Below are 23,409 nucleotides of genomic sequence, written 5' to 3' on the forward strand. Positions count from 1 at the left end.
TATCTTCAGCTGATGTAAAGAATCCTTTTGTTTTGCAATATCCCATTACATATTCAATAATTTTCAAGTCTACTTTAATTCTTATCTCCAAACAAACAGCACTCTGTTTTTCTTGACCACTTCTCAAGAAACCACATGGTTTGAGACTTCTGATTCTCATCTTTTCTGGATTTCCTTCCAGTTGTTCATACCACCTTTGTTTTTGTTCAGTTTGAATATAGCAGTGAAGCTGAAGCATTACTACTGCTGAGTGAAATGAAAGGGTCATCCTCTGCATGTAACTGCCAGTTACTTCTCTCAACAACATGCTGTTTTCATTTTGTGTGCTCTAAAACCCATACACTTCCCCACCATACTGGTAATTTAGGCTGTTGATTTCTTCCTAAGGGTAGTCTAGAGCTCATTGCCGTTGTGCTGCATCTTAGTCATCTTTCAGCTTCTCAAGGCTAGTATGAACTCTGGCATTCTTGCAACCTTGCCAGATTGTATTGACCTGAAATTTAACACACATGTTCTTCCATATTCCTGGTTAATGAAAATGTGTAATGCTGTTGGATCCAGGGTATATCTCTTGGGGAAATAAAATACAGAGTGAATAGTTTCAGTCTGGGGAGTAAAAGAAACTAATCACAACTCAGATGTTTTCTGTCAATTTTCCTTGAAGCTAATAGATTTCTCTAATCCATTTTTCACTCTGGACTATTATAACCTGTTCGAGTGTAATACACGAAAATGTCAAAATTCTGTTCAAGTGAGTGCATGACATCTGTTTCTCCCCATCCTCAAGGCTTCTTGTCACAGAAGAAAATTAGATCATCATGATTTCTACTTGGAAAAAAAAAACAAATCAGTTTGCCTCTTTATTCCTGTATTTGCTTTGTTGTCTACAAGTTCTCAGTTTTCAGTTCTCAGGAAATTAAAGTTGAGTTCACTGGTCTTTAATTCCCCAGCCTCTTGTTTTTTACTTTTTTAAAGACTCATTGTAGTTTAACTGTTTTTTGGTGGGTTTTTTTTTCTTTTTGGACATCTTCTATGGATAATAATTTTTGAAAATTATTACTAGGGTCTCAAATTATGCCTGCTGAGGTGTTTTTTAGATCAGCTCAAGTATGTATGCTCTAATCTGCCGTTTTCCTACAGATCTTACTCCTTTGTCACTAGTCACTTGGCTCACAGTTGCTCTTCAGTGACAACTAGAGGGGAAAAAAACTGAACAGGGCTCCAATTTGATCTGCTGGCTGTCTTTCATTTTTTTGTTAAATGGCGGATTGATCCATTTTGGTCTTCCTCTTACTAGCAGTGTACTTGCAGAATAATTTCTTGTTGACTTTGATGTCCCTTGCTTTTTGTCTCCTCTGTTTTAACCTTTCTGATTTTGTCCTGACACCTTCATGCTGTTTCTTTCTATCCATTCATAGTAATCTGACCTACTTTCTATTTTCTTAATGCTACTGCTGCTTTGGTAAAGGAAGCTTCCTTGTTCTTTTAAAATATTCTGTCTGTCCTTTGCATTAGAAGAGTTTGTGCTTGTGCTTTGATGGAGCTTCATTAAGGAAGTGCTAGTGCTTTCTTTTTATAGATATGTCTTGTAACCTACCAGTTTTCTACATTTATTGAAAATCCCTCTTCTTCTGGCCCAGTTTTTGGGGGGGGTTTTATCTGAAAAAAAGTTAAAAAGTCTGAAGTCTTATTCCACGGTCATTCCCACCAGTGTAACCTTATATCTCAATATTTTCAATCAGTTTCTTCTCTGCAACCTCTCCCTTCTATTCCTTTTTATTGCTTTACATTTAAGAAATCCAGTAACCCTTATGCATAGTTGTATGCTTTTTGTTTTGGTACTTCGAATTGTACCTAACAGTAAAATTCAGTGCCTGAGGTGATCCTGCTAATTGCTCAGAGCCCCATGAAACCTGATTTCCCTGGGTTTGAAACTCTTACATACTCATACTGCTCAGTTTCTCCTTTTTAATCCACAAGTAGCTATGTTCCACGTTCAGTCTGCATAATGTACCTCAGAGCAAGTAAATGCATTCTCTTTATATGGAATGCAGTGTCTTCTCTGCCCTTTCTTTCACTGTCTTGCCTGAACAAATACTTTACATTTATTCCAAAATGAAGACTACGCTACCAAATCTCTATTAAATAATTTAATTTAGGAAGCACAATACTTAAGACATCCACTCATTTTATGTCATTCTTTTTGCAGTAACATATTGATACAAAACATTGTAATTATTCTATTTTTTATGTTCCTCCTGAGATGTGGTGAGGATTAATTTAGCTTTATTGCATCCATTAAGATAGCAACCTATTGTTCCTTTGTAATTATGTCTTAAGCAAGAATGATGACAGATGAAGCATGCATATCCCTGGAAAGCCGCATTCTCAGAGACAGTAAATGAAGCTCTCAAAAAGTGGGAAATCCCTGTAAAACAATGATCTTTGAAGGCCTTCCAGGTTCATGTGGGATTTGTGGCAGATAAGTTTGAGGCAGTCGCATTTCAGAGTTACTGCACTAACTTGAGCCATCAGTAAGGATACTGCTTAGCAGATTCCTTGGTAAACAGTAGCATAGCAAAGACACAGGTTTGCTGAAATATTTCTTGTGTCAATAGATTGTCCTGAGGGGTGCCAAAGCAATGGAGTGCTTGCTCTCCCCTCCTCCCTAGCTATGTTTGCTGAAGGATGCCTTACTATTAGGATTTCGTGGCTCTGTTATGCCAACCTCTGTTTTCATAGATACAATAACCTGTGAAAGTTTCATTCTATATTGTTCAGGGGAAAGATGGCTGGGAATAAGAAGTGTAAATGTGATCAGATGTGGTAATTCTTTGATCTTAAAAATAGCCTGCTTTTCCCAACCATGTAAGCTGGAGTAATTATTAAACAAGACCGGCTGCTCAGTGATTTTGCTCTTCTAACTTGAGGCTGAAAGTAAATGCTCAACTGCTGGATGGGAGGACTTCTACCTTTTAAGAAGTTGCCTAAAATGAAGAAATTTTCTTTTCTTTGAGATAAAGAGTAAATTGTGACATAGAATGGGATCTGCCTGGAAGAGAGCAGGGTACAGGTTCCAAACTGTGTCAGTTCTTCCATCCCTGAAGCAATGTATTACTGATGATAATACTCTAAAACCTCTTTCTCTTTTCTTAAGATTCACAATCGATATGAAGGCAAAGACATTTCAAAGCACAAGCGAAACCTGGCTATCGCGGGTGGTGTAACCTTATCTGTAATTGTTTCTCCAGTTGTAGCTGCAGTAACTGTAGGTAAGCAAATACTATTTTGTGTACTGGTAGCACCTTGCAACCAGAACTCTATAAGCACATTTGAAAAAAAACAGCTGAGAAATCCTGTAGTTTCCTTTCACAGGTGAAGGAACCAAAACAACGAGGAGTCTGAGACTACACATCTGTTAAGGCAAAATGGAAGATTCAGTACTTAATTTGAATGCAGCATTTCCTGGAGGAAAATATTAAATTATATTAAATATAATTTTTATCTTGCAAGCTGAAGTTATCACATTATCATAGATATGGCTTTTAAAACTGAAGTATTTAAAGATTTTTTTAAAATGATTGACCAAGAAAAAGCTTGCCCCAGAGTCTGTTTGTGTTTTAATAGCTCCATATTAAACTTTTCTCAATGCAGGAGACAAATACACTCTCTTACATTTAATGTTACAGTAGTTTACAAACTATTTGTTATGCTCTAGGAGTCAGTTTGGATTCTGTCACACTTTTTCTCATAGGTATTGTTGACAGTAGCATTTGAGGAAAATCTGGTGGCTGTATGCTACAAAATACCTGTCTCATCTTACCATGTAATTTCAAGATCACTGTAAACAAGCCCTCATATTTTTTGAAGACTTGCCCAGTGCTGCATTCTGCTTTGTTGCAGCAGAAGCATCTTTACAGTTGCCCAGTAAGCTGCCATGGAGGACTGATTAACGTTATGATCCATCATTTAGTTTTAAGCTGGCTCAGCCCCCTTATCCAATTCATCATGCAGTTGCGTTCCCCCTTGTGTCAGAAGTAATGCTTAGAGAGGAATGAGTGGCCTAAGGAAGACAGTTGTGCTTTTAGCAAGTGGTATTTTAAATTGCCATGAAACTGTGGCTTTAAACTACTTGTTAACAATGGTGGACCACTGTGCAAATGCAGATGTGCTAGTCAAAACTGCCTCTGGTTGCATTGTTCTCATGTAGCTGTGGTGTCAGATCCCTGCTAAACAGGCAGTGGGACACAGAGTCTCATAGATGTATTTATGGCTCTGCTTTGCCTCATTCTTTCAAGCTATTTCTTATTCCTGACCAGAAGTCTTCTTAGGGAAAGCAGTTGTGTTTTATTTTGTGAAGTTTTTGCTCTTGGCCCTTTGCCATTAACATGTATCCTCCAGTCTCTTGGCATTATATGGCTTCCAAAATAATGGCCTTGAGAACATGGATTTCCTCCTTGAATGCTGTGGAATTTCTAGTGAAGGGGATTCCCTACAACTGGAACCCTTCTTTTAGGTTAGACTGCAGAGCCTTTGCATTGGGTCTGCCTCCACCTGGCGTTTTCAGTCTGCCATTTTTCCATACCTTCTACTTAATTCCATCAGCAAAACCATAGAATGCTGTAATTCATATGCCAAAGGAGTAACTTCGACAGTCCACTAGCAGTGGTGGGATGGATGTGTGTGTATACAGTGTGCACTTTCACTGGTTTCCCTTGGCACTTGACATCTTGCTCCACAGAATTGTTTTCTTTTAAGGAAAACTTGCATAATTAAATTTCAAATTGAATCAGTCTGATGCAATTAATTTGAAAGATCTCATAGTAATATTAATGTTAAGTCCTAGTAAATTGATAGCAAAGCCCTGTCTGACTTGAGTAGATGCAAAACCAAGCCCCTCATTAAATTAATAGAGGTATTAACATTTTTAGTTGAATAACATTTGTAATAGATCTCTGCTGTTTCTGCTTCTCAAGTGGCACATTATTACACAGTCCCCAGTAGAGTTTATATAAACCCTTAAAGTACTTTTGTTTGTTGTTATGGATGTACTGGAAGTATTAATTCATCAAGCATGAAGCTTCTCTACCTGCCAATGCTGATAGAAGGCATTCTGCCTACTGCAAGTACTTTTCTGTCATTTCACCTTGGTAATTTACCGATGTATCTTAATTTTGCTTCCTCCTGATTTCTTTCAAGTGTGAAATATTAAGTAATCATGGAAAATGGAATTGCTTTTATGAAAGTCTCTAAAATACCACATTTAATAAAAGACTGTATTTTCCTCTGTAGGTATTGGCGTTCCTATTATGCTGGCTTATGTGTATGGAGTGGTTCCAATTTCCCTCTGCCGAAGCGGAGGCTGTGGTGTGTCAGCAGGCAATGGAAAAGGTGTCAGGATAGAATTCGATGATGAAAATGATATAAATGTTGGTGGAACAAATGCGGCTGTAGGTAAGAAAATTCAGTGTTTCATTTTCTATAAACTGTTGGCTTCTATTTGGCCTTAGATACTAGAGTACTTATTTGCAGTTAGGATTACTGCTTCTCATTGCTGGAAGATGAGGGTAGCTTCCCTTCATTCGTAGAATCATAGAATAGTTCATGTTGGAAGGGAACTTCAAAGGTCATTCAGTCCAACCCCCCGATTGGATGTCCAATGAGTAGGGACATCTCCAACTAGATAAGGTTGCCCAGAACCACATCCAGCCTAGCCTTGAATGTCTGGGGGATGCTGTGCTGTAATACAAGCATCATGAATTTTCTTGCCCATTTTAATCAAAGCCAGGCTCAAGTCTTTTCCACAGGCAAGGTTTATGATAAAATTAATGCTGGGGTTTTTTTCAGCATCCTGGTTTTGTGGAAGCTGGATGGCTTTTTTAGCTAAAATAGTGGGAACTGGGGAACTGAACCATAATCTGATAGCTTGTTTTTCAATTACATAGCAATATCCTTTGTGATAGGGTGTCTCTGTGTTCCTTTACTGCATGTTACCTGTCATATCCCTGGTTAACATTTTGGTATTTGGTATTTTGAACCTGAAGTATGTTATAGTCTCTTTTACTTCTTTCTCTCCCTCCCTCCCCCCACCCTCAACAAAGCTATTCTTTTGTGACAGTATGTTAAAAAATTTGTCAACATAATTTTAGGAATGCTTTCCATGGTCACATTCTGGGAACTACTATGCTCTACTTCCATAACTGAAGAAGCCTTCTTTATTTCTGCCTAGATACCACTTCAGTAGCAGAGGCACGTCACAACCCCAGTATAGGTGAAGGAAGCGTTGGAGGCCTGACTGGCAGCTTGAGTGCAAGCGGTAGCCACATGGATAGAATTGGAGCCATTCGAGACAACCTAAGTGAAACCGCTAGTACCATGGCCCTGGCTGGAGCCAGTATAACTGGGAGTCTCTCAGGAAGTGCAATGGTTAACTGCTTTAATAGGTAAGAGACATGCTTCTTACTGTACAGTATCCTGCTCTACATGTAAGCAGGCAAAATAGTATTACTAGGCTTTTTGGTTTTAGTTTTTTAAAATTGGTTCCTGTTAAAAGGAGCTGTGTCTGGGAGACAGAGACAGTTTATCTCGGATAAAGTTGCTGGCTTCCAGGAGATCCTGCAGGCCACAGGGCTCAAAAGAGAGTTTGCATTTTCTTTTCAGGGTGAGCAGGGTGTGAGATGTTGTTCCTGCTTCCCAGGAGAGCAGCTTCTACCCAGGAGTCACCCCATGTCTAACACCAGTTGTGTGTTCTGGTCTATCTCGCCCTGAAGTCAGAACTGCTGACTTGTTCAGTAGTCTGCAAGTACCAAGCTGTGCCTTCAGAACACCTGGATGGAGTGTGGATTCAGAATGGACATAGGCAGGAACAGAGGCAATTGGGCAGTTGGCCTTGCTGAGGTGGCAGCTTCCTTGTCACTTACATGCTCAATGCCTCCTGTGAACTGGGGCCTTACTGTTTGTTGGCTGTCCTGCACCCTGGAGAGAAAGGGAGTATCTGGAAAGAATTGTTGACATTTATGGTTCAGAGTGGATTTTGCTCCTTAAATGAGGTGCTGACACTGCTGATTTTTTTGACTAATTTGGAAATCCAGGTGCGCTCAGGAGTGCAGGATAGCATCAAGAGATCCCTTATGCTGGGACAGTGTTCCAGGCTCTCACTGCTGAGTTGAGGTATACCTGTCCTTTTCTTTAGAGAGCTGAGAGTGGAAAACAAAACAGAACAAAAGTTTGCTTCCAGTTCACTGACAGAGCATAGATAAACAAGGCATAGGGAAAAAAGCTTGTAATTAGATTTCTGGCTTATCTGCTCAGCCCAATTTAAGATTGCTCAGGTTTCTATTATTCCCGTTGCAATTGATAATAGTACAATATAAAGCAGAGTACAGAACACAGTTCTGTCATTTGGTTAATAATAATTTTGCCACTGGAGAAACATGGGTAGTGTCATTTCTTGACGTTACACCCTTCTGAGTTGTTTTTTTCCACCTTTAAAGTACAGGACACTTACCTATAAAAGAAGTGTAGTTGTTCATGTAATTCTTGGGGAGGAAAGAATCCAGGAGCTCTGGTTAACACAGTTTTTTTTTTTGCTTTTGGGGAAATTAATCTGGTTTTACTTTGAGCTGTTTTAGTTTGTTTGTCTCTTAGCCAAAAAACAGTCATTTTTGACAGTGGGAAGAGAGAACCAGTTTCAGTAAGGTAAATATGTGCATCTATACTGGAGTGACTAAAGCTCTTACTACTGAATGGTGGAGAAACTATACAATGTGATGCGAATTTTCACCTAGTGTGCTTTAACTGCAGTAACAGTATATGCAAGTCTTTGTCTTTCTCTCCCAGACTGGAAGTACAAGCAGATGTGCAGAAAGAACGATACAGTCTGAGTGGAGAATCTGGCACTGTTAGCTTGGGAACAGTTAGTGACAATGCCAGTACCAAAGCAATGGCAGGATCCATTCTGAACTCCTACATCCCTTTGGACAGGTAAAAGAAATGTGGTGAAAACAGCAGATTAATAAGCCTTGTTTTTATTAAAGGATATTCTAAGCATGACTCAGCTGCTGTGCTTTAATTATGACCCTTTGAAACTGTGGATTTTGTTACAAACTGAATTACATGTGACTGCTTACATTTTGCCAAGGTTCTTTCCAGAGAGAAGTGCTCTCATGCAGCACGGTGAAGTGTTTGGTCTTCAGACTTCGTGTTTTTCTTTGGGCTGTTTATTTGGTTAAACACTTCTCTAAAATATGTTAACAGCCCTCTTAACTTTTTTTTTTTTGCTATGTGTTGTGGAAAGTAGTGAGAGTTTGTTCTGCTGTGTTAGCTGGCTTGCCCTAGATTAACACTTAAACTCACGGGTCTGTCTTGTTCTAGGGAAGGCAACAGTATGGAAGTGCAAGTGGACATTGAATCAAAGCCAGCCAAATTCAGGCACAACAGCGGCAGCAGTAGTGTTGAGGACGGCAGTGCTGCATGTCGTAGTAATGCCGGTTGCTCATCCGCCTGCTTGCCAGAAAGTAAATCTAGTGCCACCAAGTGGTCCAAAGAAACAACAGCAGGGAAAAAAAGTAAAGGTAAGCTGAGAAAGAAGAGTAGCATGAAGATAAACGAGACAAGAGAGGACATGGATGCTCAGCTGTTGGAACAGCAAAGCACAAACTCCAGTGAATTTGACTCTCCCTCTCTTAGCGATAGTATTCCATCTGTAGCAGATTCGCACTCGAGTCATTTTTCTGAGTTTAGTTGCTCCGATATGGAAAGTATGAAAACTTCCTGTAGCCATGGTTCCAGTGACTATCACACTCGCTTTACCACAGTCAGTGTTCTCCCAGAGGTGGAAAATGATCGCTTGGAAAACTCTCCACAGCCAAGTGGAATCCCTGTGCCTGTTCCAACAGCCCCAAGCACTGATATTCCACAACTGAGTTATATTGCTGAGGAAAGCATTACCATTGGATCTTCGACAGATGTAGGTTTAGGTGTTGGTGAAACACTGAAAGAAACAAACAACAACCATTCACAACATGCTGTGGAAATAAGCACTGCTATTCAGACTGAAATTTAAGTCTATAAGTGCTGCAAATATATACTTACCACTAAAGAACCCTGTCTGAAGGCTGGTTGAATTACATGCAACTTCTGTAAGCTTCAGGTGACCAGCAGAAGCGAGGTTTTGATACAACTGCATTTTATATATACCTGTCTGATAAGGCAAAAAACTTAATATGGATCTTAGACCTGTGTGAAGAGACATGAAGGCTTTAACCAAGTGCATTACAGCAGTACAAATACGTCCATGTTTTGTTTTTTTGCCACAACTTTGCTTGAAAGCATATACTTGGTGTATTTAGATAAAAATTGGTAAATTCTTAATATGTTAAATGCTGAAATGAATAATATGTCCTGCACTGTTCACTTGGAAAATATGGGGTTTGGGTTAAATGGGTGTTAGCTGAGCGTTAGTGACTTAAAACCATTCTTGTGTGAACTCTGTTTAAGGGAAGCAAAGGTTCTACAGAGACCTGGACAAACATATTTCAACAGTGAATACTCTTAATGACAGTTTTGTTTCATAACTGGACACACTATTTAGAATGCATGTAGAAGGAACCCGCGTCTCTTGAGATGGATGTAGCCTGTGTCAGAAGTTTGTGTGTGTGTACATTTTGAGCAAGGTTATGGCATTTTACATAATTTTGAACCAGAAGCAATTGGTACTTAAATATGTGGTGTAACAGAGACATCGCCTGTGAAGAACAGTGGGGTTATTTATTCATGCAACCAACCACACAGCAGATAAGGCCTACTATACAGTGTATAAAAACTGTAAAATACCAATCCAGTGGTTTATAAGCATTGTAGAGAAGCAGGTGCAGTCACCTTTCATTAGGAGGGAAAATAGTGCCCCATCCATTCTTGGTGCCTTTGGAAAAGACTGGGTTTGAAGTGCCTGGTCGTTTGAGGATGTTACTGTAATGTTTTCCAGAATGTCCTCTCTGGCCACCTTGGATCTCAAAAGAAAATTCTAGTGAATAAAATGACTGTGGTAGATAAATGTATAATAATACTGAAGTATTAGCCTACCAAAGACTCACTCAGGCTTTAGTGGACATGACATCTCTTTGCAAGACATGTGTACCTTCAGTCCCAACATCAAAGTGCAGTGCAATGACTGCCCGAGTGCAAAGATGGGTTCCAAATATGCTGGCTTTTTTCTTTTCCTTTTGCATTTGGAAGCTGCACAGCTGAACACAGGCCGAAGTTGTCCAAAGCGCCCGCACTGTTAACGTTGTTTTTTGCTATGTAATTCACTAATATGGAAGAAAAAAAAGATAAAAAGACAAAAAAAAAAAAAAAGAAAAACCCTTGTGAATATCAGAATAACAGTTAACAATGTTCTGTCTTGTGTTTCATGTATTGCCATTATGGTGCTACTGGAAGTTTGGTTGGATACAAAGAACATGCCATGAGCTGCAGTCCTTTTCCATGACTTATCCTCACCAGTTTCAGTAATATGCTTATAACACTAGTGCCAGTTCTGTTATTTGGTAATGCTTGTTACAGTATTTGTATATTTGCAATTCAGTTTCCTCAATAATATGCGTGTAAACTGCATATCTGAAATAAATGTCTAAATACTGACTTCTAGTGGTCCTTTGCTTGCTGTGCTGATGAGCTGTATGAGAATGTGTCTGTTCCCAGAAGGAGCTGTGAGGTTTTTCCTTTCCTGTAAGTTGCTGACTGCTGACATCTCTTGTTGCCTTCAAACGTTTTTATTGTTATGTGTCCTTTGGCAGCTGAATGCTCTGATACCTTGAAATAGAAAACCTAAAGTTGCATTTTGTAGAAGACTTTAACCTGATTTCCTCTTACAGAAGAGAGCAATCTGAGCAGCCTCTGTGGCAGGCAGAACAGTGAATGGCTTTGAGAGGCATAAGGATATTACTCTTTAAACAAAATTGCACTGCCTTGGAACAAGTAGACAGGCTGTGGTGAGACTGTGGAACTAAAGTCACTCTTTCTGCATCTAAAGTGATGCTCTTCTCTGTTCCACAGTCTGTATGAAGTCACACGTGAAACTCTGCAGGCTGGCCAGAGTTTGTGTGACAACTGGTACTTCTTGCTTGGCTGAACAGCCTATTATTCATTAGGCTTATTTCCTCACTGTATTGTGACAGGCTCAGGAAGTAAGAAACTGAAACTGGTTGGGATGCATTACAGAACACACAGCTGAATCTACTTCGTCCCAAACCCATATGTAAGATATATATCAAAGGGAATAACAAGAGGAGAACTTGTTATGCTGGGTCAAGTCTAAAGCTGCAGTTAGAGCATTGTCTATTTCATTTCCGATAGCAGAAGCTCAAACAGAGATGTAACAAATCAGTGGCACAGTGTGCCCTAGAAATGGCAGCAAGGCACATGGGCAGTTTTTGCCATGTCATCAGACACTCTGAATTGGAAGCAAATGCAAATTTTATTCTGTAGGGAGGTTTGTGTTAACAGCTCCTTTTTGTGCTTTGTTCTTGACTGATATCCCCCCATCTGAATGCTTTCGTAAAGGACATTGTTACAAAGATTAATTGTATTGAATTAAGGTCACCATTAACTGAATGAAGCACCAGTGTGTGAATTCCTCTGTGATTTTTCAGGCCTGTACAGAAATGTCTGTTAGTCATAAACTGAAGTGTTAACTGATTTCTTAGCCAGGGGCCAGAGAACACAGTAGAATGTGCCTTGGTGAGCCATGGTGAGCCAGTTGTGCTTTGTCTCTGCACAGTGACAGGCAGTCCAGCTGCTTGAATGTCCTCCAAGTAAGTCAAACTTCAGTCTCACACAATCACCTTCAGTTTGTCATCTTAAGCCAAATGTTCTTTGCTCCATGCAATGCAGCAGAAGGTGAACCTCCCCTTTGGCTTTTATTTTCAGTTTAGTTTTGAATCTGATGTCTCGTGCAATAGCTGCCTTTTTTGGTAGTAAAGCATCTGGAGTAAAACTTTTCATCCCTTTTCATTGAATCAGTGTCACAAACTTCTGCATGAGTGAGCTGCCACCTTTTTAGTGGCATGAAAACATCTTTTGCATGACTTGTATCTCTTCGAGTCGTTTTGATCTGCAAATCCAAATTAAATAGTTGCCTATTTAGTGATGGCATCACTCCTGTGGGTAGCAGTGCTTTGTAAGGGTAACAGAGCAGATGGCTGAAAAAAATATGAACTGAATTAATTAAGTTAAATGTAATTTCCTAATGAAAGTTTGCTGGGGGGAGAGATTTTAGTTTCATCACTGAAAACAAAACCTCAGGCCCAAAATACCAGGTCACATGCTGTGGCATTGTCTGGTTAAAATTTATTCAATTATATTTAAGCCAAGTCATACCAGGAATGGGGCAAAAAGTGTTGAGCAGAAACTGAGACTGGTAAAATACCCTGTCCTGTTTCAGTGTTTGGGGGTTTGGTCCACATTGCACAGCTGTGCTCTTGACAATGCCAGTGGCTCTCACCTCAGCACATGGAGCTGCCACTTCAGCAACACGGGAAGCCCCAAGTGAGTGGGACTGTATGGCCAAAGAAGTGTGTCCTGCTGCTCCTCAGTCACAGACAAGATGTGTGTGAAGCTCCTGCCAGCACTGCTGCCCCAGCAGCAGCTCCCAGCTGTGATGTTCCATCTGTATGCTCTGTGGGAACCATGGGAAGGTGCAGCACCTGAGAGCACAGGAGAGTCAGAGCATTCCATTGCCAACCTCTGGTCTGATACCTACGAGTGATGAAGCTGCTGCACTTTGCTTCCCCTGAGATGCTCTGGGTTTGGATGAGGCAGCGGAGGGGACAGAACCCTGGCACAGAACCTTGTCTCTTCACAGCAGCTGAAACTCAACCATGAACATGGAGTTGCTGTCACACCTCGCTCATGGGCCAGGCTGGGTCAGTGCATACCCTTAAGACATGACTGCTTCAGCACCTGCCTGCACACCAGGTACCAGCAGCAGTCATCCTGGAGGGCAAAGCCATCCAGCTGACTAGGCACTGCTCTTCCTGTCACCAGATCCTGCTGAGTGTGCTTGACAAAAGGACTGATACTGCTTGCCACAATAAGGAAATTAAAATTCACAACAGCCTGAATTAGAGCAGTTGGGTTTAGGCAGCAGACCATCAGCATGATGGGGTTTATGTGGCTCAAGCTACCCTTTCCTCACAGGCTGTGTGCTCAGGTTGTTCTGAACCTACCACTCTGGGCCAAGAACTTTATCACCCTATAATTCCTCTTGCTTCCTAACAAAAACACTCTTGTGTTGCTGTATTTGTTTACAATTTATTTATTTAGTAAGCAGCAACTGAGAAATAGCACTGGGCTGCAAGGAACTGACACCAGGGCCCTGCACTTCTGCAGCTGGAGGATGTACCTTGCACTGGGATGTGGGTAGGAAAATAGTGCTGCATGGGCAGAGCCCCATTGAGCAAGGGAGTGCTCCTCGAGAAGTGCTGTTTAATGCTCCTTCAGCCAGGCACTGGGGTTTGAACCTGCTCCAAGGTGCCTGCCCTTCGTCCTTGGGTAGCTGCAGCTCGCAGGCAATGAGCAGTTACCCTGACTCAGGTCACACACCCCCATTTACAAGTGGGGAAGGAGTCTGGTTCCCTGCTGTTCACAAATATTTATTTTGTTTATGGTAATGATGAAGTGCGAACACTTCAGTTTGCCTGTGACAGGCCTGGCAGCCACAGGGTTAGCTCTGTAGTTGGGCAACTGTGTTACATAAAGCAGAGCAGGTTCTGGGGCGTGGAAAAAGCCATAATAGTGAAGTGTGTGGTTTGCCAGTAACTGGGCTCTCACAGGTCTCTGCTGCCTGCCCTGCTGTGTGGGAAGAGTGGAAGGGAGTGGTGGCGAGGGTGCTGCAGTAAAACAGCTTTTTGGCCAGTGACAGAACAGTGCTGTGATGATGCTCATCCCCTGTAGCACCTCTGGGTGACAGCAGCGGTTCCACCCGGACCTGCTTCCCTGTGGATTTCAGAAATACTTCGAAGGGATCAAAACAACAGCTGTGAAGCCCTGGTTCCCGGCAGGCTCTGTTCCCTGGACACCAGCCATCTTTCCAGTAGTTACAGAAACTCACTGCCTCCACTGGTGTTAAAAACAGGGTTTGCATCCATGTGCAAAGGAGTGCTTCAAAACAGGCGTCAGGTGTTCAGGGCTGCAGAGGTTCCTCTCTCTGGCCCTGATGAGGTTTCCCAGATGTTCCTAGGAGGGACACGTTTTGGCAGCCCTCACGTGCCAAGTAAGCAGGTTTAGGACACCAACATCTGAAAGTTTTCCTTTTCACCCCGTGTCTCTAGAATGACTTCCAGTAGTCAGACACTGCCCTGCAGAAGGGGCAGGCTTTGAAGCCTGGTGGCCTCAGCTTGCTCTGTTCAGGTCAAACCAGTACAGGCCCTAGCAAGATGTTTCAGTTGACTTTTCTTGTAAGTTCATTCTGTGTCTCTAGGAATCATGCTGCCCGTCAGTCCAGCCCTCCTGGTCCCAGTCTGAACTAAGCAGCCAATCTCAGTGACACCTGAATGAGGTAGGACTATCACCAAAATGACTGCAACCACAGCTAGCCCACTGGTGGTGTTACAGACAAACAGCTCACCCAGCAAACTGAGCCATTTTTCTTACATTTGAGAGTTGCTAACTTGTTTAAGAAATACATATTTGACTTAGTCTTTCTGCTATTAAAATAAGAAACGTTTCATTTTCTTCTTTATGCCCTTGTAGTTTATGTATTTCTTTAACTTTGGAAGCTGAGACCAAAAGTTGTGGAGTCTCCTACGTTGGAGATATTCAAGGCCCGCCTGGACAAGTTCCTGTGTGATGTACTCTAGGTTACCCTGCTCTTGCAGGGGGGGTTGGACTAGATGATCTTTCCAGGTCCCTTCCAACCCTTGGGATTCTGTGATTCTGTATGAGGAACATCAGACAAAAAAGGCTTGCAGGTAATACATCTGACCCGATACGTTAAGAATAGACATAGAAAGGTTTAGCACAACTACAACTTTAAGGGTCTACTACTCATATGCAGGCATTCATAATTACTTCATCAGTGGCTGTTACAGGTCTTCAGTGTCAGAGGTTCACTCTGGAGTGAGGTGAGGAATAAGGTGCTGGAGGAAATTCAGACATCTCTGAAAGCTGCAGCTGAGGCCCAGCCTGGTGGCAGCTGCAAGAGCTCATGACTTCAAGAACATGGTCTCCTCCCTTTGGGATCACGGACTGGAATGAGCTTAAAGATCTTAAAAAGCAGCTCCTGGTATGCAACAAAGGCTGGGAACATACTGTAATGGTGGTTGAGATCAGTGTCAAGCTCTAGGAAAGGGTGTATCTACCACAGAGTGGTTGGGGTAGGTTGGAGGTTGTCTAAATACTCAACCAGCCAAAGCTCATAGCCTGCTTCAAGACTGAGGAAATCAGCCTTAAACACACAGAAAATGAAAACCTATTTGTTTAAGCTCTCCAGGAAATCCTGCCCTCTTGTCACTGAAGACAGACATGCTCCTGATCAGCTCTTTGCTGTAGATGAGTGACTTCACAGCAAAGTGCTGGTTTTTTGAATCAGGATTTCTGTTAATCTCCTGCTGACCACATCTGAGACACGTGGGTACAGAGCCCTGCCTGCAGCTGGCAACAGCTCCCTCCTACCAGCACTGCCACGGCTCTTCATTTAGGACTTCTTACCAAGGGGTAATTTTAGCTTCCTGATCTGCTCATCTCCATCATTTCCACCTCAAACCCAGTTAACCTCTGGTTCAGCTGACATTCAAGTGAAAGGTATTACAGGAAAAGGTGTCTTTCTGGACTACTGGGCTGCTTTTCCCTGAATTACTTTTAGGTTTCTAGTTTAATTGCTAGGGACTGACCAAAGCTTTATTGTGATACTGTACACCCGTCTGTGACAACACATCTCTTTTTCTTCACGGATAAAAGATTTATCAAGAACATTCTATTTAAAAATCCTTTGTATTTCTAATAGTGTCTGTCTCTTAGATGTGCTTTATTATGATTTACTGCTACAACTATTCTGATGTTTGTCTTCAGCATCAAAATGAACTATACACGAAATACCAACTTCAGCAGTCAGGGCTGCTTCTCAGAAGATATCTGAAGAGTTTTTAATACTTGGGGGTTTGGGTGGCATGAAAAAATACTTAATTTCATCATGAGCTTTTCTGATGTGGTGGCTTTTGCCACTGGCTCTTACTCAACTACAGTCTCCAAGCAACTAAAACTGTATTAGAACTACATAGCTGGGTTTTATGCTTTCTTTTAGGCAAAATAACTTCTTCCTAATCCATATATTATTAATACAGTCCTCCAACTTATTACTTACTGTTATTAAAACCACTCTGAATTCTACTAAATGAAAACGGATTAAGTTTTCTAAACCATGTCAGTAAGATGCATGCATGAATGTTCTCTGAACATACTAAACTGCAGACTGCAATCACTAACATAGAAATTAGTGAAGGTACCTTCCACCGTGACTGAAACTGGCCCTTGCTGGTTTAGTACAACAGGTCACACACAGACAGGTGAGTGACTGATCTCTCCTGAACATGACAGCCTCATAAAAAGAGGGCACTTTAAAAGAACAAAACTAAGTTGTTTTTGGAATTAAAAGCCTTGTTCTCGGCACTCTACTTCTGCCATACTCCACATGTCAGGATTACAGACTTTAAGAGTGTAGAACCAGGAAACAGAATCCAGAATTACACTTTTCAAGAAAAAAACCCTTTATTTTTTTTTAGTTAATCTACACCTGAGAAATAATGTCATTAGAACAACATTCTTGCTGCTATCTCTGCAGTGCCAGTGAGTTTGACATTTGTATTACATGTGCAAAGAAGGCACTGGGGTATTTTAAAAGCTGTATCTTTAAAAAAGGAGCTTTGTCAGAATCCAGTACAAAATATGAAAGTACTGCCTGAAATAAAAAAAAAGTCATACTGGTCCACAAAATGGTTTTACTTTTGGCTTTATCAATGTCTGTAAACAGAAATAGCTGGTGTCTGAAATAAGCTGATTACGGAACTCAGAGTTAAGTATTTTTATTGCTAAGCGCAGCCGCTTGCTCTTGCGTGTAACTGCCACCTCCAAGGCCACGTGAACCACATGGTCCTTCCACACACAGGGGAAAAAGCAGAATTCTCTGTGCACTGAAAACTACTTGCTTGCCAGAACCCATACCCATTTAATAATTATTCAATAATTAATTGTTGTGATTTAAAGTGTTCCATGACAAGCTAACATGTTATTCATTCCCCTTTGCTGCTTACCTGTATTACAGAAATAAATATTTAAATCTGTTTTGTACATATCAGGGACAGTGAAGAAACAGGCGGCCCAAGTAGTGTATCTGCAAAATGTTAATACTTTTTGTAAACTCACGTTAGCAAAGCTATTGCTAACTGACCCGTTTAGTTTGAAGACACATCTTTATCACAAGAAACTCACAAAATGATATAGCAAGTGATGACTAACAGTGTTCTCTATCGTACCATTAAGATATTTAACATTATATACCTAATGTAAAATATTATATAGTCAAACCAGTCTAAATAAAATCAGTATGCTAAAATACATGAACTCTGCTACTGAACACAATGATATGCATTAAATTCTGGAGATTAAAAATTTATACAACTACAAGAAAAAAAAAAGCAGCAAGTTTTGAACGTGCATATGCTGTCAAAACAAAATTGAATTCAAGCAGCCTGGGTAAAGACCCACTGCAACCCATGCAAGTCTTCAGAGTTCAAACAGCCATCTTCTAAACATCAACTATATGCATGCAACCAATAAATTTTAAGTTCTTAAAGTTCATAAACCTTTTTAAGGCTCTCAAGATCTTCTGAAGAGTACTGATTATTCTGGTTTTCTGGAAGTAAACGGAAGAGTTGTTGAACCTGTTCCTTCTCACTTTTGCTAAGAAGAGCCAGCACCACCTGAAAAAGCAGATTATTTTATAATTAGCACAGGTTGATTGAAAATCATAGCATCTGACAAAGCCAAAATCTGTGTAGTTTCCTTTTAAGATGTGAAAATTTCCTCTAGGTTTCAGTGCAAGTGAAGTACACATTCAGTCTAGGTTCTTACCTTAAATCTTTCTGCTTTGCTCAAGTAGAAAAGGTGCTGATATACAAGACCAGGATCTTTTCCAACTACATAATATTCCAATGACTGGATGAAAAACAGAAAGATATCTCCTTCAAGTTTGTTACTCAGCAGCACTGGCAATTTTTTGGGATCAGTAATTGTTAAAAGTTTTGCACAAGCAGCTTTATCATTATTGCTATTCACCGCATTTATAATCTGACCAAAGTCGTAAGCATTAGCTGGTTCAGAAATAGGCAGTTTTTCAGAGGTCTTCAGTGACACACTCTCCTGAACTGCTTCCTTAGAAGTAATGCCATCAGTCACATCTGATGTAGCAAATGGTCTCTCTTCCTCTTCATCAGATCCAGTCACCTTCACAAACAAAATGGTAACAAATCATTTTAGCATAGACAGACAACCTGAAGCTTCATAAACTATATGCATATAATCCATCAATAATGTAATCAAATTAAAGTTAGCATTTTACTTTTCATAAAAGAAAGGCACCTATATTCTTTTATGTTCTACTTCCCCCCAGAACAGTACCTCTCTAATTCATCTTTAAAGGTTTGTAGTCAAAAGTGTGCATTTTATATTTCTTTTCACTGCTTGGCACTCCACCCCAGAAAGACAACTGAAGACCACTGGGAGAAATCTAAGGAGGACTCTACACACATATTAAAAGTGCAGTTACAGAAGAGAAGCCAAAGAAGTCAGGTCATCAGACATCAGTGTTCCATTTCACTGCTGTGCCTCCAGAACAGCACAGCTATATACGGAAGCTATGTCAGGTGGAGCCTCGCTGTGGAAGAGAAAGCTCAGCATGGTCTAACTGCCTGAATACCCACTTAACTCCTCCCAGGTGTGCAGCCTGCACCGAGTTTCTTGAATCAGTCACTAGAAAATTAATCATGGGTCCAACTACACTTTCTAAAATCTATTTCAAGTTACCAAGAGTCGTGGAATTTGTATAAACTGACTAAAACTCATTAAAAAGGGTCTCTTCAAAGGAGGCCAAGTGTTTTAGAAAGTCTAAGGCACTGTATTGCAAAGTACAGGGGGGCTAAGTTAGTCTTTTTGGAAAATACTACACTGGGCTTACAGCCATTTTGTTCTGTTTTTCAACAATCTTTACTATCAGGAGAGAAATCTTGATTGCCTCATATATTTATAACTTGATTAAAATGGAATAATAATAATGATAAATCCCAGTTTCTGACTTTCTTTACTTTGCAGCTTGTTTTCATGGACGTACCTTATACTACAGTAGATGAGCCAGGGCAGGCTCTCTAAGAGGGCAGCTGTAATTATGACAGCAAACATAAATGATTCCTGCCCCACCCCTGGAAAAATTGCCATTGCCAGTAATGTAGTTAGCTGGTCTCTGAACAATGTGGTCACTTCTCAAACCTCCTGTGAACACTCTCCAGGACCCTTTGTTTGTCACAACTGAGAGCTTAACTAACACTACACCCGGCTTACACCAGTTACATAAATCCCATGAACTCGTGACAATGTGCAGTGTTTCAATAAAACATTTTTTTTCTATATTAATAACAGGTTTCCATTACACCAGCATTTTGAAATTGTGTTATCAAATTACAGTACCACCATACAGACTGGGAACTATGTATTTTAACTGTTTCAAAATTAAATGGGAAAAACCCCCAAACATTCATAAAGGACCAGCAAAGCTACAATCCAGACATATCAGATGACTGAGAAAATCCTTTCATTGCCTAATTCTACCCAGAACTCTGCAATGCTAACATTTTGATCCAGTACAGAACATTACATCAAGTATATCATTTATAAGATCCTACAGATGTTTTACCCAGACTTTTGCTCTTTAAGATGGGACTTCATTCTTCAGAAACTTTAATGCTAGCACCAGAACAGCCAGCATGCCTGCTGACAACGAACCTCTGCCAGCAGAGCCCCAGAGGCTTCCTGACTAGCACAGAAAAGCACAACTGCTGTTTGACAGTCACATTCTGTAAAACAGGTATTCTAAGTCTAAGCAGTTTTTGTTTACAAGGAGCACACCCTCAAGTTTTGTGGCCTCTAAATGTACTTCCTCCATTCCTGCTATGGTTCTGAACACACTTCAAAGCAGTCCAAGCTTTACTATGGAATATAATGGACACTTAATACATATGCAAGAATCCTCCAACATGCCCTCAAGATAACATGAAAAACACAATCCCAACACCCAAAAAAGCTAGAGCTAAGAAGTGCAATCCAAAAGAGTCAGTATTATCTTTTCAAATAATGTGTGGCTTCTATACTGCCTGCTTTTAAAAATGAACACACATACCTCTTGTATGGTTATTTTCTTCCTTTGCTTTTCTTGACTGCCAGCTGCAGCACTGCTGTCAACGTTAAGCAGCTGGGTTAACTCCTCTAGTTCCTTTTTTGCTTCAAGAACGTTTGGATCTATTAGAAGTACTCTGTTCAAATCATCAATGCTGGCTTGATAATTCTATACACAGAAGGAAAAATACTTTTTTTCATAAGCACACCACTAGAAAAACAAATGTGAAGTACCGTAACTTCCTTTACAATTAAGGGGAATAAAAATACTGGGATCTCAACATTAAGCAGACAAAAATAATCTAAATACAGACAGTGTTAATTTCATTACGACTTCAGGGGAAATTCCCTATATGAGAACAGATTATTGTGGATTGCTGCTTTTAAGCAAAACTGCTTACAGTGTAACACTGTAAATTTTTGGTAATACTTAAGAAGACTGGGATGACGTTATGAATTCTGAGATGAACATGTTTAGGAGGATTGAACTGAAGTAAGTGAACTGAAGTCTGCTATAGCATGAACAAAGTGAACTAGAATTATTTAGCTTTAGCAAATGAATGAAGGAAGGGCGCATACTGCTTTAATCAGGACATAGCTACTAATTAAGCTAAACCATTTGAATTACAGGTATGAGCATTCACAACTACAGAGAAATGAGATTTTGGAACAGTCTTCTGGAAATGACCAAAATGGTCAGCAAACAACCAACCCTCCTGGATTTAAAAATACAGCCTGACAGACTTCTCAACAAAAATCATACAAGATGGCTGTACCCAAAGCAAGAGACTGGACTATAAACCAGACTATAAGGACACGCAGACCAGGGTCCTGTGTCCTATGTTACAGGCCTGATTCATCACACAAGCATGATTTTTTCATGATCTTCCCTTAAATACATCTCAGTAAATCTATTAAAAAAAATCTCATTTACTCCATTAAATTCCACTGCAGCTTTTGTGGTTAAATATCTGGATATTTAAGGAAGGAAAACCAGTTCCCAGCATAGTTAGGTCTTTGCCAAACTACATGCTTTTAGCTTTTAAATTTTTTCATAACGGAGTCATTAGTCAACCTCAAATCACTTTTGTTACTTTCTCTGGCTTTAGGAATCACTCACATTCCTGGAATTAGCAATAATGAAGGCATTAAATCCAACCACAACAGAGTATTTTGGGAGTCCCCAGCAGAGACCGTTCTAAAGGAATCCATAAGCAGTGTTTCACGTTATGTCTTCAATATTACAAAACCAGCATTTTTTCCTAGGATATTCAAGAAACCGTAAGTTGTCTAATTCTTGACATTCTTCACTACCAGGTAATTCCTTTTATTCTGACTGGTAGAATCACCATTTGCCTTTCCTCATATTTATACTATTTTTTTATCAACTTCAACAGCATAAGGTTACAGATGATTAATACTGGGTAGCTTGGGTGTAATTACGGAAAAGATGTTGTGGGAAAATAAGACTTTTCACCACCTTTGAAAATTAAAGCAAACTTTCAAAATTTTATAGCTACTGCAACAAGGGAACAAATTTATCACAAGCAGATCTCATGGCTTCTATGACTTGCATTTGGAATTGTAACATGGGACAAGAATGGCCTATTATAACGCCAAGCACAAACAGGTTGTCCTCAGGTGATTCAAAGGCTGAGAGATCATCAGGTAATTATTAAGATATTAAACACAACAGAGGTCTGAGGTAAGTATTCACTTGATGGATATTGCCAAACCTTGGTGGATGCTTGGAGTGATCACTCCCAATCATGAAGAACAGCATGGGAGAAAGCTCGTGAGATGCTTGCTTGAAAGCCACTTGTAAAATTTCATACAAAGTAGATGAGGATAGCTGCCATCATGAGCCAACAGAAGTGAGAAGCTGATAATTCAGCACCAGGTAAGTGCCCACAGATAGGGTAAAGACTGCTATCAAAGGATTATGAAGCACAGGGGCTAATTAACACCACTGAAGAATGGGAAACAACAGGGACAAAATGAATGCAGTCATTCAAGTGATGGAACACAAGATTTGCAGTCACATTTAGGATGGATATGAGCAATATAAGTCTGCATTTATGATGATCAAGTAAAAGGATACTCAAAAACCTGTAAGATGAGCATAGTATGGACAGCACCACCAATGTGTAGATGGAAACATTCCTTTTGATCCAACCGTATCCTGGGCTGCATCAAAAGGAGCATGACTAGCAGGTCGAAGGAGGTGATCCTGCCCCTCTACTCTGCCTCACTTGCAGTATTGTGTACTGTCTGGTGGATGTACAGTTCATGAGGATGATGAGGGGACTGGAGCATTTCCTGTATGAAGACAGGCTGAGAAAGTTGGGGCTGTTCAGCCTGGAGAAGAGAAGGCTGCGTGGAGACCTCCTAGCAGCCTTCCAGTATCTGAAGGGGAGCTATAGGGATGCTGGGGATGGATATTCATTAGGGACTGTAGTGACAGGACAAGGTGTAATGTGTTAAAACTTAAACAGGGGAAGTTTAAATTGGATGTAAGGAAGAAATTCTTTACTGTTAGGGTGGTGAGGCACTGGAATGGGTTGTCCAGGGAGGCTGTGAATGCTCCATCCCTGGCAGTGTTCAAGGCCAGGTTGGACAGAGCCTTGTGTGATATGGTTTAGTGTGAGGTGTTCCTGCCCATGGAGGGGGGGTTGGAACTAGATGATCTTAAGGTCCTTTCCAACCCTAACTCTTCCATGACTCTATGAAAAGGTTGAATACCAGCACCGTCCAGAAAGTGAGAAAGTAGATTACCAACAAAGGTTCATAATGTGCTTGGGGAAGGAAGAGAGAGAAACCCGAGATAATTAAAACCCTGGTTTAATTAAAGCATTCAAATATGATCAGATGCCAAAAGACAGCTTGAGATTTGAGTACAGACAGTGGCAGGCAGACTTGGAGAGAATCCATTTATCATCAGCAAAGATATAGTAAACACCTTGACAGAAA

General features: G+C 40.5%; 2 protein-coding genes across 3 annotated transcripts in view; one reads left to right on the forward strand and one right to left on the reverse strand.

Annotated features, from left to right (window-relative positions):
* RNF19A (ring finger protein 19A, RBR E3 ubiquitin protein ligase) overlaps positions 1 to 10,642 on the forward strand; it is a 58,246-nt gene extending 47,604 nt beyond the window's left edge. For both annotated transcript variants that reach the window (XM_005150895.4, XM_031050545.2), the window contains exons 7-11: positions 3,158 to 3,272; positions 5,293 to 5,454; positions 6,230 to 6,443; positions 7,840 to 7,983; positions 8,374 to 10,642. In XM_005150895.4, the coding sequence (XP_005150952.2) occupies positions 3,158 to 3,272; positions 5,293 to 5,454; positions 6,230 to 6,443; positions 7,840 to 7,983; positions 8,374 to 9,064 (1,326 nt within the window). In that variant the 3' untranslated portion in view covers positions 9,065 to 10,642. The remainder of the gene's footprint in view (positions 1 to 3,157; positions 3,273 to 5,292; positions 5,455 to 6,229; positions 6,444 to 7,839; positions 7,984 to 8,373) is intronic.
* Positions 10,643 to 16,739: 6,097 nt separating this feature from the next.
* SPAG1 (sperm associated antigen 1) overlaps positions 16,740 to 23,409 on the reverse strand; it is a 35,469-nt gene continuing 28,799 nt past the window's right edge. The window contains exons 17-19 of the mRNA XM_031050523.2: positions 20,444 to 20,608; positions 18,127 to 18,498; positions 16,740 to 17,975 (exon numbers count right to left, since the gene is read on the reverse strand). Of these exons, the coding sequence (XP_030906383.1) occupies positions 17,844 to 17,975; positions 18,127 to 18,498; positions 20,444 to 20,608 (669 nt within the window). The 3' untranslated portion in view covers positions 16,740 to 17,843. The remainder of the gene's footprint in view (positions 17,976 to 18,126; positions 18,499 to 20,443; positions 20,609 to 23,409) is intronic.

This window comes from Melopsittacus undulatus, chromosome 1, assembly GCF_012275295.1.
Source record: "Melopsittacus undulatus isolate bMelUnd1 chromosome 1, bMelUnd1.mat.Z, whole genome shotgun sequence".
In the NCBI taxonomy this organism is placed as follows: Eukaryota; Metazoa; Chordata; class Aves; order Psittaciformes; family Psittaculidae; genus Melopsittacus; species Melopsittacus undulatus.